This window comes from Pleurodeles waltl, chromosome 6, assembly GCF_031143425.1.
Source record: "Pleurodeles waltl isolate 20211129_DDA chromosome 6, aPleWal1.hap1.20221129, whole genome shotgun sequence".
NCBI classification, from domain to species: domain Eukaryota; kingdom Metazoa; phylum Chordata; class Amphibia; order Caudata; family Salamandridae; genus Pleurodeles; species Pleurodeles waltl.
Genome location: NC_090445.1, coordinates 25,455,829 through 25,469,630, shown reverse-complemented (window position 1 = coordinate 25,469,630; position 13,802 = coordinate 25,455,829). Strand labels below are relative to the sequence as shown.

The following is a 13,802-nucleotide window of genomic DNA, read 5'->3' as shown; positions in this document are numbered from 1 at the left end:
AAGAGTAAGGAGGTGACTCCAGAACAGCAGCAAGGAAGACACCTCAGATTCAAATCTCTGAATGGGCTAGCCTTTTACCCACTATCAATCAGATTTGAAATGTTTTAGATTGAGAGATTACAGAATATTTTACAGGGACTTCCAGAATAAGGAATTACAGGTTTGAATGATTCAGAAAGTATTCTTTCCAATTTTCAGGTGACTGACATAAAATCCCTTTTCAAACAAGACAAAGCAATACTGCGGAAATGCTCAAAATTGAGCAGTGGAGGGAGAAGTGTCAGGAGATTAGGAGGAAAGAGGAAATGTGATCAAGGTAAATGTAAAGGAAGAGTAGAGAGGCTGAGGCAGGGGGAATGAAGGCGTAAACGAGGCACAGTGAGTGTGGAGCAATGAGAAGGGTTCAGGGAAAGGACAGGAAGAGCGGAAGGGACAAAAAGGGGCGGCCTGAGTAGAATAGACAAAGGGAACAGAGACCGGAGTGGACGCATTGAGAGTGGAGGCCAGGAAACGGATGGAAGTGGTGAAAGATCACGAGGCCGCAGTGGATGGAAGGGGGACGAAGATGAGAAAGGAGCAATGGGTGGGAGCGAAATAATTTTTCTTGTGATCCAAATTGGAGCTCTTACCATTTTAGTCGACCTTCTTTCAGTGCTTCCTCATCCTCCTCATCTTCACTGAACTTCAATTTCTCAGCATAATCTACTTCTTCTTGAAGGCCTGAGGAAACCAAGGTAGTAAAAACTTTGTGAATAAAGAGATTCCATCAATGGTATGCCTTGTTTGTGAACAGAAGGATATCTTTATGAGATGTAAAATCCGGTCCCATGTAGTAAGACCACTTATTCGAAGTGAAACCAAGGAACTTGCATCAACCCACATACTCTGGCATTATTACCAAGCACCGCCTTCAACGTAAACAGTCAGGTTTTTTTCCCCTCCAGGGTCTATCTCTGAAATTCTACCACTTTTTGGATATGAGGGAAGTAAGGCAAACAGGAAATCAGTTTCCAATTTTCACACAATTTAGTGAAGTGCAATAAAAATATCCTGCAAAACAGGCATACACAATAAAAGTGGCCCCTTGTGGCTGTAGGACAAGACAGCTATTTCCAAACCACAAATTTGAAAGTTTTACAGAATTGTAAAAAAATGTATTTCAAGCCATAGGAAGCTTTGATCATCATTCCTTTAAACTCCCTCTCTCCTGGCTGGCCCATTCTGTGAAATAAATAGCACCGCCACTGGAAAACCGATTAGGGCGACCACAAGACGAAGATCTCAGTTTCTGGGCTTCTATCAAAATGCTACATTAGCATCTAAGAGCCTTAAAATGCATTCCTTTTGAAGATCTAACCTATGGACATTTATGAAGCACAGCTAAATATATTTAAGGAGTCTTTTTGGTGCATTAGCCTGCTGCTGCATTCAGGACTCTACAATTTTTTGTAGGTATCTTGCCAATCCATAATAAGTCCAACCACAATTGCATCAATGTGATATCTGGACTAAGACTATATGATGTGATCCACAATTTCTGTGGAGTGCTAGCCACCACAACAAAAATAAATTATCTTCAGTAAGAGGAACGGATGAATATGCCACCTTTGGAAGGCTTTGGCACAATCCAGCAGAAATTGTCAGTCCTATTCTATAATACACTGGTGTGCAGGCCTCCTTGTTATCCAGATAAGCCAACTGCAAGCTATGGGGTGCAGTGCATAATTCCCTTAATCCTATAGGCTGTTGAAGTATATATACTTCAACTTAATGCAGACCATGGAGACCCGTTGGGGAGGGACAGCACAATAGGAGTGCAGAAATAAATTACCCTTTGATGACCAAGATATGTTGATGTCTGAGCTAAGCACAGGTAATGTTTCCTAGAGAATCAAGGCAAGAAACCTCCGTTATAAAAAATAAATGCTTAAACGCAGATTGGCACATTTAACTTTCCTCTGAAGCCAAAGTCTTTTAGTGTGAAAGGTCGAGCCAATTTCCCAAAAGGGGTAGAGGTAAAAAGGCTAGCATCCTTGGACTACAATCTTACTATAACCATTGTCAGATGAAGAGTATGTCCATTTAGGTTTGCTCATCTCTGTGGAATGGACTATCTAATGACCCAGCACACCAGTTTCGAAATGAGCCTAGTACTAAGGTGCCAGGCATTTGTTTTTTCTGGGTCAAACAGCAAGGGGATTTTAGATAGGAGGATGCACTTTGCAGCTAATGCTATTCCACAAGCTGACAGAGCAATGTTCAATAAATTGAGAAAAACAATGTGAACAATATACCCTAAAAACACAAGTGGTACAAAGGAATGTCAGCTACCTGTAAATCAAGTAGTTAAGAATGGACAGGGCTGCTGACATTGACTTTCAGCATAGGAGTAACTGCACCTTGCAAACGTGTGTGGCTCTTGTCAAACAGTTTAGGTTGACAATTTAGATATCGAGCGTCCTTTGCCTTCCCTGTTTTGAGAAAATCCTTTCAGAAGCTTGCTGTGCAAGTAGATCTATTCAATAACATTTTTTAGATTGTTTGCAGCTGCTCAATAGAGGTGGTATATGTTGCAAAGTGACCTGTTTTAGGTGGTCAACGCCAGTTTGCAATTTCGAACTGACCTGCAGGTGATCTTGATCCCTAATACATTGAAATCTGCTTAAATGCAGATTGGCACATTTAACTTTCCTCTGAAGCCAAAGTCTTTTAGTGTGAAAGTATGGAATAGAAAGTATGGAATAGAAAGTAAAAATGCCACTTGTGGACGGCAGCACCTACTGTGCCAACCACTACAGTGGCATTTAAAACATGGCTTTAGGTCTACCCTATGTAGACAGACTGCAGCAGATTGAAGCCTGTGTGGGAGGTTAATGGACTCTTATGCCAAGGACTGAAACTAATACAAGTTTAAAGAACTATGCGTGGATTACTACACCCTGCTGCACAGACCTGCCAAAGTCAGCTTTTGACAGGTAAGAAAACCAGATTCAAACTAAGTCACCCTTAAGTGCATTACGCTGCCTACAAGGAAGGACGCATAAAGAACTCTTTATTACCTATGTCCTAGGTACCAGGGGTTTTGACATGGTCACCCGCACTTTTTGCCTGGTATTTGATGCAATTTTGACAGAAAGTGCACTGGGTTCCTTCTATCTAGGTCCCCAGTGCAGGATCTCTTTGCCTAAACTGTACAACTGTTCCCCCAATTAGTAATACTGTTGGCTGCCCTGTAAGTGTCTAGTAAATGGTCTCCCCAGTATCTAGGGCCTCACCCAACTCAAGCACACTACCAGCGCGAGCTGCGGGCCTTGGTGCAGACACCAGCCAATATTGCATCGAATAACATGCAGAAAGTGAGGGGGACCATATCAAAAAAAGGGCTCTTTGCTACAGGCACAGACAGGAAAACTCACATGCAGAGCTCAGAGGCTTAGCAGTGCCCAGAGAGGACAGATGCACTATTGGCGATAGATATCTGGCCATAACAGTTTCAACACGTTTTAAGCCCAAATTTCATTAATTTTTTTTATATATATATTTTTTTTAATTGGAAGGTGGAGTATTTCCCCAACATAATGCAACAATTTAACAGAAAAGAATTTGAGAGCATTTGCCTCAATCCTGAGGAAAGAAGCTCTAGTTCTCGGCTGAAAAGTGCTGGGGAAGAAAAGGAATTGACATTCCGCAGCAAAGTGGACACTCTATAGCTTTAGTGACGTCACCATGACTTCACTTCCGGTGGCAAGAAAGTGCTAGCGCTTCCAACCAGTGAGAAAAAGCAAAGTCAGAAGTTTCTTGATCCAGTATATCGCCTGGGATATTCAAGAGCTACGGAATCTGCAGGTAGAAGTATCCATTAAAACCCTATCTGCTGTGCCTCCTTGGACCAGTTAGGAGAGACTGTACTTAGAGTGTCGGGTGGTGGGGTCAGTTAGATCAGAAATCTAATCAGTGCAATCACCACTTGTTCTAAAAAATAACTGGAATAAACCGCACATTTAAGTAGACATATGCTTCTAGGTATTATTAGCATGCTAAAAATCAATACTTTGCAATGTTCTGATGCTGAGCAGGGCGGATGTTATTCTCAGTGTGGAGTCCCTTTCCTAGGTGCAACCACTTGTTTGTAAACCCTACAAGTAAGGCACAACCTTTGCTAATACAGTACACAGAGAGAATGCATGCAAACTATGTATAGTTATCAAAACCTGTCCTGGATCTGCAAGGAAGAGCGCTCTGGTTATATTCTCATGCAAAATTGATCCTCCAAGTTTCTCTAGCCTTGATTTGATTAAGCTCCCAGTCCTTAGTAGTGCCATTTACTTCTTTTGTTTGATATTGTGTGCGTAAAAGGAGATAAGAGGTTTAAGAAACCCCCCCCCAAAAAAAATACTACTGGATTCTCACTTGGCACGGATTTAACAGAATCAAGTGAAATGGAGGTAAAAGCAGAAACACTTAGTTGAGATGAAGATGGAACAGCTATGGCATCAGCAGTTTCCTGAAAGGTGACAGGTGTGCTTGTGTCCTAAAGTTGGCTGCATCACCAGGGAAGGAGTGTTTGAGCTATAGTGGTCAGTTTTGGGGTTTTCAACTGAACCGATGTCTGCTTCTCACCCGTTTTCAGTCCTCCAAAGGAGTATTTTAAGCAGATAAGGCGGGATAATCAAACATACTGCACTGGGAGCCAATGAGGCTCTTATAACGCTAGAGATGTGTGGCTGAATTTTTTTTTCTTGTGGATAACTGGGCATAGATAAAATTGATTGTTGCCATGAGGTGCTTAATTTGTTTTAAAGCGCAAACATAAGTGTAGATTAGGTTAGTTTCTTATTATGCTGTGTTAAATTAAGTACTCAATAGGAAACCCAAGCGACTTCACCTTAAGTGATCGGAGCAAATCTGGAACATAGGATTAGCAAGAGTCATGATTCAAACGCAGCCAGTATTTTTCTCTTTCTTTTTTGTTTAAGCAGTATAGCAAAAAACTAAACATAACAGCGTATAACAATATTTCAAGAAAAAAAAAAAAAAAACACTGAAAGAAGCCAAATGCACCCCAATCTCTAAGACTTCAAATCAGTGGAAGGTCCCGTCTTTGAAATCTTTCACTTTAAAAACAGACCGAACATTTAACCACAAGCAGACATTGGTGAAAAAAACTAAATTCGCCTAGGAGGGGGGCACAAAAGAGTAAATAAGCAGATTTGATCCAACATGTTGCAGACATGCAGAGCCCCCTCTTAATCTGTGAACATGAACTGTAACATGCATGCATGCGCAACTTAGCAAAAGTAGTTTGGAAACCCACTTCTTAGTCAACTACTGCATGCAGGCTTTTGCACAGTTACATTAATTGCCTTCCCACTCTTAAAAAAAATAAATTAGATAAATGGCCACTGACAATGAGGAGATAAGTTAGACACAACATGAAAAATAGCAGTCACTCACCTGCCCAACCATCCTCAGTGTCATTGTCAAGTTCATCGAGCTCCTTCAGATCTTCTGCATGTATGATGGTAGCCCTCGGTGCTTGTTCCAATTGGACTGGAGCCGGAGGACGGACTACACGGGTTGCTCGTGCACCAGGTAATCTGTCCTTCCTACACCCCACACAAAAAAAAAAAAAAAAAAAAAACACACACAACACAAATTTGTTATTTTGTTTTTTAAACATCCACACTTGGCGTTCTGAGATTAGCAGGGTAGGATGCTGGCTATTTATGTAGTTTACCAATGTAGGTGCACACATGCAGACAGTTTAAACGACCCTTATTGGCTTACACGGCTTAATTTAATAATCCCAAATGCTATTTTTGTGGTAGTGTAGGCAAGCAGTTTGGTAACATTGAGCATTTGTTGGACATGCAGTCAATAAATGACACTCAAGAAGAAACTCAAGACCAATTTAGAAAAATAACATTTCTATATTAATTTAGACACCAGGATCTACAAAATCAAATAAATACTTTTCAAGTTAGCAATATTAAAAATACAGTAAATACAGCTGTGAGATTTGAGGCATGAGCCTTGAATGCTGTAAGTAGGTGCCAAGGTCAAAGAAAGCACCAACACTTCGGATTTACCTACCCTGGTGTGTTCGGGTGCAGAGGTGCTTCCACGGTGTTAGCCTTGAACGCTACATGTTGAATGTAGGAAGTTGGCTCTGTATATACTATCTCAAAGTGAGAGATAGTGTCCAGGGGTTCCCCAAGAGGCTTGACAGAGGCAATAACAGATAATACTAATGCTCTATTTTGTGGTAGTGTGGTCGAGCAGTAGGCTTATCAGAGGGTAGTGTTAAGCATTTGTTGTACACACACAGGCAATAAATGAGAACACACACTCAAAAGACTTAACTCCAGGCCAATAGGTTTTTATATAGAAAAATATGTTTTTCTTAATTTATTTTAGAACCACAAGATTCAGAATTCAAGTTAGTACATAAATTGTAAGGTACTTGGCATAGGTAAATATAGAACTTTGAATGAAAATCGTAATGTACACAGTTTGGCATAAAATGGCAAACTATTTTAAAAGTGGACACTGCAAAATTCAAGTTCCTGGGGGAGGTAAGAAAAGGTTAATTGTCAGTAAGTTTCTGGGACATAGGCAGCCCACTGTTGTGGGTTCAAGTCAACCCCAAACACCCAGCACCAGTAACACAGGGCCGGTCAGGTGCAGAGGTCAAAGTAGGGCCAAAATAACATAGGTGTCTATGGAGTTTTGGGGTGCTCCGGTTCCAGTCTGATAGCAAGTACGTACCTGCGTCCTCTGGGAGCAGACCAGGGGGATTTTGTAGAGCAGTGGGGGTCCCAAACAGGCACACAAAATACACCCTCAGCAGTACGGGGCGGCCAGGTGCAGTGTGCAAAGAAGGTGTTGGGTTTGCGTTGAAAGCAATGGAGGGACCTGGGGGTCACTCTGGCGATGCAGGCAGGGCACAGGTTGGGCTTCTCGGGTCAGCCACAGACTGGGCATAGATGAGGGCCGCCTGCTGGTCACTCGTGCACCGGTAGTTGGTTCCACTCGGGTCTGGGGGCTGCGGGTGCAGTGCTTCTTCCAGGCGTCGGGTTCTTTGTTACCAGGCAGTCAGGGGGGATCTGCTGGATTCTCTCTGCAGGCGTCGCCGTGGGGGTGCAGGGAGGTCGTCCTGGGGTGGACACGCAGTGGGAGTCGCCTGGGAGTCCTCGCTGCAGTGTTGGTTTCTCTGGACACGGGCCAGGGGCGTTGAGTGCAGACTGTTGGGGACTCCTGCTTCAGGAGTGAGGTGAGAGTCCCTTTAAAGATGGTTTCTTCTTGTTGCTTTGGACAGAGCCGCTGTCCACGTGCGTTTCTTGGTCCTTTGAGTTGCAGGGCAGTCCTCCGAGTCGGCAGAGGTCGCTGGATACATCGCTGTTGCAGGTTCTTTGAATCTGGAGACAGGCCTGTAGAGCTGGGGCCAAAGCAGTTCTGGATACATCGCTGTTGCAGGTTCTTTGAATCTGGAGACAGGCCTGTAGAGCTGGGGCCAAAGCAGTTCTCGTCTCCTTCTCCCCTGGTTTTTCAGGTCAGCAGTCCTTGTTAGGTCATCAGGAATCCAATTTCCTGGGTTCAGAATTGCGGCTAAATAATAAATTTAGGGGTGTGTTAGGGCTGGAGGGCAGTAGACAATGGCTACTGTCCCCGAGGGTGGCTACACCCTCCTTGGGCCTCCTCTCTTTGGGGAGGGGGGCACATCCCTATTGGGCTAAATCCTCCAAAACAAGATGGATGATTTTCCAAGGAGGGGGTCACTTCAGCTCTGGACCAGGGTTGGACCTGGCTGAGGGGGTGACTCCTTGTTTTTCTGATTATCTCCCCAGAATTGCACCAAAGGTGGGGGCTGTGTCCAGGGGGCGGGAGCATCTCCACTAGCTGGAGTGCCCTGGGGCATTGTAACACAAAGCCTTTGAGGCCTTTGAGCCTTTAAAGCCTTTGAGGCTCACTGCTAGGTGTTCCAGTACCTGCAAGGGGGGGGAGGTGTGAAGCACCTCCACCCAGTGCAGGCTTTGTTCCTGGTCACAGAGTGCACAAAGGCACTCGACCCATGTGGCCAGAAACTAGTCTCTCAGTGGCAGGCTGTCACAGACCAGTCAGTCCTATACTGAAGGATTGGGTAAAATACAGGGGCCATCTCTAAGATACCCTCTGTGTGCATTTATTAATAAATCCAGCACTGGCATTAGTGTGGGTTTATTATTCGGAGAGGTTTGATACCAAAATTCCCAGTGTTCAGTGTAGCCATTATGGAACTGTGGAGTTCGTTTTGACAAACTCCTAGGCCATATACTTAATATAGCCACACTGTACTTACAATGTCTAAGAATGGACGTATACACTGTAGGGCAGAGGTCTTCAAACTGGGGGGCGGGCCCCCCTTGGGGGGCCTCAAGAGATCCCAAGGGGGGGGGGGGGGGGGGGGGGGAGTGGAGGCCGCAAAACGAAATATTATACAGGTAACATGCCTTTGTTTTAAGCAGAAGCATGTTATTGCAGTTTTAAAACAGTAACAGTACTTAACTGCAATGTTTAAATAGGTTTAGACCTATATAAACATTACCATCTTTCTAAAATGATCGTGAACATTTTTGAGGAGGGGGGCCCAATGATTTTTATTTTTCAACTGGGGGGGCGCGGCATTAAAAAGTTTGAAGACCACTACTGTAGGGGCATATTGCTCATGCAGCTATGCCTTCACATGTGGTATAGTGCACCCAGCATTAGGGCTTTAAGGCCTGCTAGAGGGGTCACTTACCTATGCTACAGGCAGTAATTTGTATACATGGTATCCTGAGGGGGATGCCATGTCGACTTTGCCTTTTTGTCCCCACCAACACACACAATCTGCAATGGCAGTGTGCATGTGTTAGGTGAGGGGTCCCTTAGAGTGGCACAACATGCTGCAGCCCTTAGGGACCTTCCCTGGTCAGAGTGCCCTTGGTACCACGGGTACCTTTTACAAGGGACTTTTCTGTCTGCCAGGGGTGTGCAAATTGTTGAAACAATGGTTTTTATATAGAAAAATATTTTATTTTAAGAACCACAGATTCAAGATTTACAAACAATACTTTAAATGAAAGGTATTTCACTCAGGTATCTTAGGAACTTTGAATCATCACAATAACATGTACAGTTTTGGCAAAAATGGCAATAAGCTATTTTGAAATTGGACACAGTGCAAAAATCAACAGTTCCTGGGGGAGGTAAGTATTTGTTAGGTTCACAGGTAAGCACTTACAGGGTTCAAAGTTGGGTCCAAGGTAGCCCACCATTGGGGGTTCAAGGCAACCCCAAAGTTATCACACCAGCAGCTCAGGGCCGGTCAGGTGCAGAGGTCAAAGTGGTGCCCAAAACACATAGGCTTTAATGGAAATAGGGGTGCCCCGGTTCCAGTCTGCCAGCAGGTAAGTACCCGCGACTTCGGAGGGCAGACCAGGGAGGTTTTGTAGGGCACCGGGGAGGACCAAGCAGGCACAGAAAGTACACCCTCAGCGGCACAGGGGCGGCCGGGTGCAGAGTGCAAACAGGCGTCGGGTTTGCAATTGGTTTTGTGCAGGCTTTGTTACTAGCCACAGAGTGACAAAGGCACTCTCCCCATGTGGCCAGCAACATGTCTTGAGTGTGGCAGGCTGCTAAAACCAGTCAGCCTACACGGGTAGTTGGTTAAGGTTTCAGGGGGCACCTCTAAGGTGCCCTCTGGGGTGTATGTTACAATAATGTGTACACTGGCATCAGTGTGCATTTATTGTGCTGAGAAGTTTGATACCAAACTTCCCAGTTTTCAGTGTAGCCATTATGGTGCTGTGGAGTTTGTGTTTGACAGACTCCCAGACCATATACTCTTATGGCTACCCTGCACTTACAATGTCTAAGGTTTGGCTTAGACACTGTAGGGGCACAGTGCTCATGCACTGGTGCCCTCACTTATGGTATAGTGCACCCTGCCTTAGGGCTGTAAGGCCTGCTAGAGGGGTGACTTATCCATACTGCATAGGCAGTGTGAGGTTGGCATGGCACCCTGAGGGGAGTGCCATGTCGACTTACTCGTTTTGTCCTCACCAACACACACAAGCTGACAAGCAGGGTGTTTGTGCTGAGTGAGTGGTCCCCAGGGTGGCATAAGATATGCTGCAGCCATTAGAGACCTTCCCTGGCATCAGGGCCCTTGGTACCAGGGGTACCAGTTACAAGGGACTTACCTGGATGCCAGGGTGTGCCAATTGTGAAAACAAAAGTGTAGGAAGTTGGCTCTGTATGCACTATTTCAAAGTAAGGAATAGTATGCACAGAGTCCAAGGGTTCCCCTTAGAGGTAAGATAGTGGCAAAAATAGATAATACTAATGCTCTATTTTGTGGTAGTGTGGTCGAGCAGTAGGCTTATCAAAGGAGTAGTGTTAAGCATTTGTTGTACATACACACAGGCAATAAATGAGGAACACACGCTCAGAGACAAATCCAGGCCAATAGGTTTTGTTATAGAAAAATATCTTTTCTTAGTTTATTTTAAGAACCACAGGTTCAAATTCTACATGGAATATCTCATTTGAAAGGTATTGCAGGTAAGTACTTTAGGAACTTTGAATAATCACAGTAGCATATATACTTTTTTCAGAAAACACAATAAGCTGTTTTAAAAGTGGACACGGTGCAATTTTCACAGTTCCTGGGGGAGGTAAAGTATTGTTAGTTCTTGCAGGTAAGTAAACCACCTACGGGGTTAAGATTGGGGTCCAAGGAGATAATGAGAATAACAAGGAGGAGTCACTGCAACTTTGTTTCCAGAGGAGCAGATTTAAAGACCCCTGCAATCCCCGCAAGAAGCGTGAGACTTGCAACACTGCACCCGGCGACCCCGACTCAACTGGTGGAGAACCAACACCTCAGGGAGGACCCTCCGGCGACTCCAAGACTGTGAGTAACCAAAGTTGTCCCCCCTGAGCCCCCACAGCGACGCCTGCAGAGGGAATCCCGAGGCTCCCCCTGACCGCGACTGCCTGACTCTAAAATCCCGATGGCTGGAAAAGACCCTGCACCCGCAGCCCTCAGGACCTGAAGGATCGGAACTCCAGTGCAGGAGTGAGCCCCAGGAGGCCCTCTCCCTTGGCCAGGTGGTGGCTACCCAGAGGAGGCCCCCCCCCCCCCTTGCCTGCATCGCTGATGAGACCCCTTGGTCTCTCATTGAAACCTATTGAAAACCCGACGCGTGTTTGCACACTGCACCCGGCCGCCCCAGTGCCGCTGAGGGTGCACTTTCTGTGCTGACTTGTGTCCCCCCCGGTGCCCTACAAAACCCCCCTGGTCTGCCCTCCGAAGACGCGGATACTTACCTGCTGGCAGACTGGAACCGGGGCACCCCCTTCTCCATTGAAGCCTATGCGTTTTGGGCACCACTTTGAACTCTGCACCTGACCGGCCCTGAGCTGCTGGTGTGGTGACTTTGGGGTTGCTCTGAACCCCTAACGGTGGGCTACCTTGGACCCCAATTTGAACCCTGTGGGTGGTTTACTTACCTGCAAGAACTAACAATAACTTACCTCCCATAGGAACTGTGAAAATTGCACTGTGTCCACTTTTGAAATAGCTATATGTGTTTTATGTAAAAAGTATATATGCTATTGTGATTATTCAAAGTTCCTAAAGTACTTACCTGCAATACCTTTCACATGAGATATTACATGTAGAATTTGAACCTGTGGTTCTTAAAATAAACTAAGAAAATTTATTTGTCTATACAAAAACCTATTGGCCTGGATTTGTCTCTGAGTGTGTGTTCCTCATTTATTGCCTGTGTGTATGTACAACAAATGCTTAACACTACTCCTTTGATAAGCCTACTGCTCGACCACACTACCACAAAATAGAGCATTAGTATTATCTCTTTTTGCCACTATCTTACCTCTAAGGGGAACCCTTGGACTCTGTGCACACTATTTCTTACTTTGAAATAGTATATACAGAGCCAACTTCCTACACAGACCATATACTCTTATGGCTACCCTGCACTTACAATGTCTAAGGTTTTGCTTACACGCTGTAGGGGCATAGTGCTCATGCACATATGCCCTCACCTGTGGTGTAGTGCACCCTGCCTTAGGGCTGTAAGGCTTTCTAGAGGGGTGACTTACCTATGCCACAGGCAGTGAGCTGTGGGCATGGCACTCTGAGGGGCGTGCCATGTTGACTTTGCCATTTTCTCCCCACCAGCACACACAAGCTGTGAGGCAGTGTGCATGTACTCAGTGAGGGGTCACCAGGGTGGCATAAGACATGCTGCAGCCCTTACAGACCTTCCCTGGCAACAGGGCCCTTGGTACCAGGGGTACCATTTACAAGGGACTTATCTGTGTGCTAGGGCTGTGCCAATTGTGGGAACAAAGGTACAGTTTAGGGAAAGAACACTGGTGCTGGGACCTGGTTTGCAGGGTCCCAGCACACTTTCAATCATAACTGGCATCAACAAAAGGCAAAATTTCAGGGGGTAACCATGCCAAGGAGGCATTTCCTTACACCAGCCTATTACACACGTGCACATTATGCAGGATTTAAAGTATTGTTAAAATGACTGTAACAAATATAACACTCAACTACCAGACACTGGTTGTAAGGAAATGCCTCCTTGGCATGGTTGCCCCCTGACTTTTTGCCTTTGCTGATGCTATGTTTACAATTGAAAGTGTGCTGAGGCCTGCTAACCAGGCCCCAGCACCAGTGTTCTTTCCCTAACCTGTACTTTTGTATCCACAACTGGCAGACCCTGGCATCCAGATAAGTCCCTTGTAACTGGTACTTCTAGTACCAAGGGCCCTGATGCCAAGGAAGGTCTCTAAGGGCTGCAGCATGTCTTATGCCACCCTGGAGACCTCTCACTCAGCACAGACACACTGCTTGCCAGCTTGTGTGTGCTAGTGAGGACAAAACGAGTAAGTCGACATGGCACTCCCCTCAGGGTGCCATGCCAGCCTCTCACTGCCTATGCAAGTAAAGGTCAGTCACCCCTCTAGCAGGCCTTACAGCCCTAAGGCAGGGTGCACTATACCATAGGTGAGGGCACCAGTGCATGAGCATGGTACCCCTACAGTGTCTAAACAAAACCTTAGACATTGTAAGTGCAGGGTAGCCATAAGAGTATATGGTCTGGGAGTTTGTCAAACACGAACTCCACAGCACCATAATGGCTACACTGAAAACTGGGAAGTTTGGTATCAAACTTCTCAGCACAATAAATGCACACTGATGGCAGTGTACATTTTATTGCAAAATACACCCCAGAGGGCACCTTAGAGGTGCCCCCTGAAACTTAACCGACTGTCTGTGTAGGCTGACTGGTTCCAGCAGCCTGCCACACTAGAGACATGTTGCTGGCCCCATGGGGAGAGTGCCTTTGTCACTCTGAGGCCAGTAACAAAGCCTGCACTGGGTGGAGATGCTAACACCTCCCCCAGGCAGGAGCTGTGACACCTGGCGGTGAGCCTCAAAGGCTCACCCCTTTGTCACAGCCCAGCAAGGCACTCCAGCTTGCTGGAGTTGCCCGCCCCCTCCGGCCACGGCCCCCACTTTTGGCGGCAAGGCTGGAGGGAACAAAGAAAGCAACAAGGAGTCGTCACTGGCCAGTCAGGACAGCCCCTAAGGTGTCCTGAGCTGAGGTGACTCTAACTTTTAGAAATCCTCCATCTTGCAGATGGAGGATTCCCCCAATAGGGTTAGGATTGTGACCCCCTCCCCTTGGGAGGGGGCACAAAGAGGGTGTACCCACCCTCAGGGCTAGTAGCCATTGGCT

The 13,802-nt window shown here is 45.8% G+C and overlaps 1 protein-coding gene across 6 annotated transcripts in view; it reads right to left on the bottom strand.

The window, feature by feature from the left end:
- Positions 1-13,802, bottom strand: part of PRRC2B (proline rich coiled-coil 2B) — a 635,269-nt gene that overhangs the window by 522,495 nt on the left and 98,972 nt on the right. For all 6 annotated transcript variants that reach the window (XM_069237079.1, XM_069237080.1, XM_069237081.1 and 3 more), the window contains exons 9-10: positions 5,455-5,606; positions 630-720 (exon numbers count right to left, since the gene is read on the bottom strand). In XM_069237079.1, coding sequence (XP_069093180.1) covers positions 630-720; positions 5,455-5,606 — 243 coding nt within the window. The remainder of the gene's footprint in view (positions 1-629; positions 721-5,454; positions 5,607-13,802) is intronic.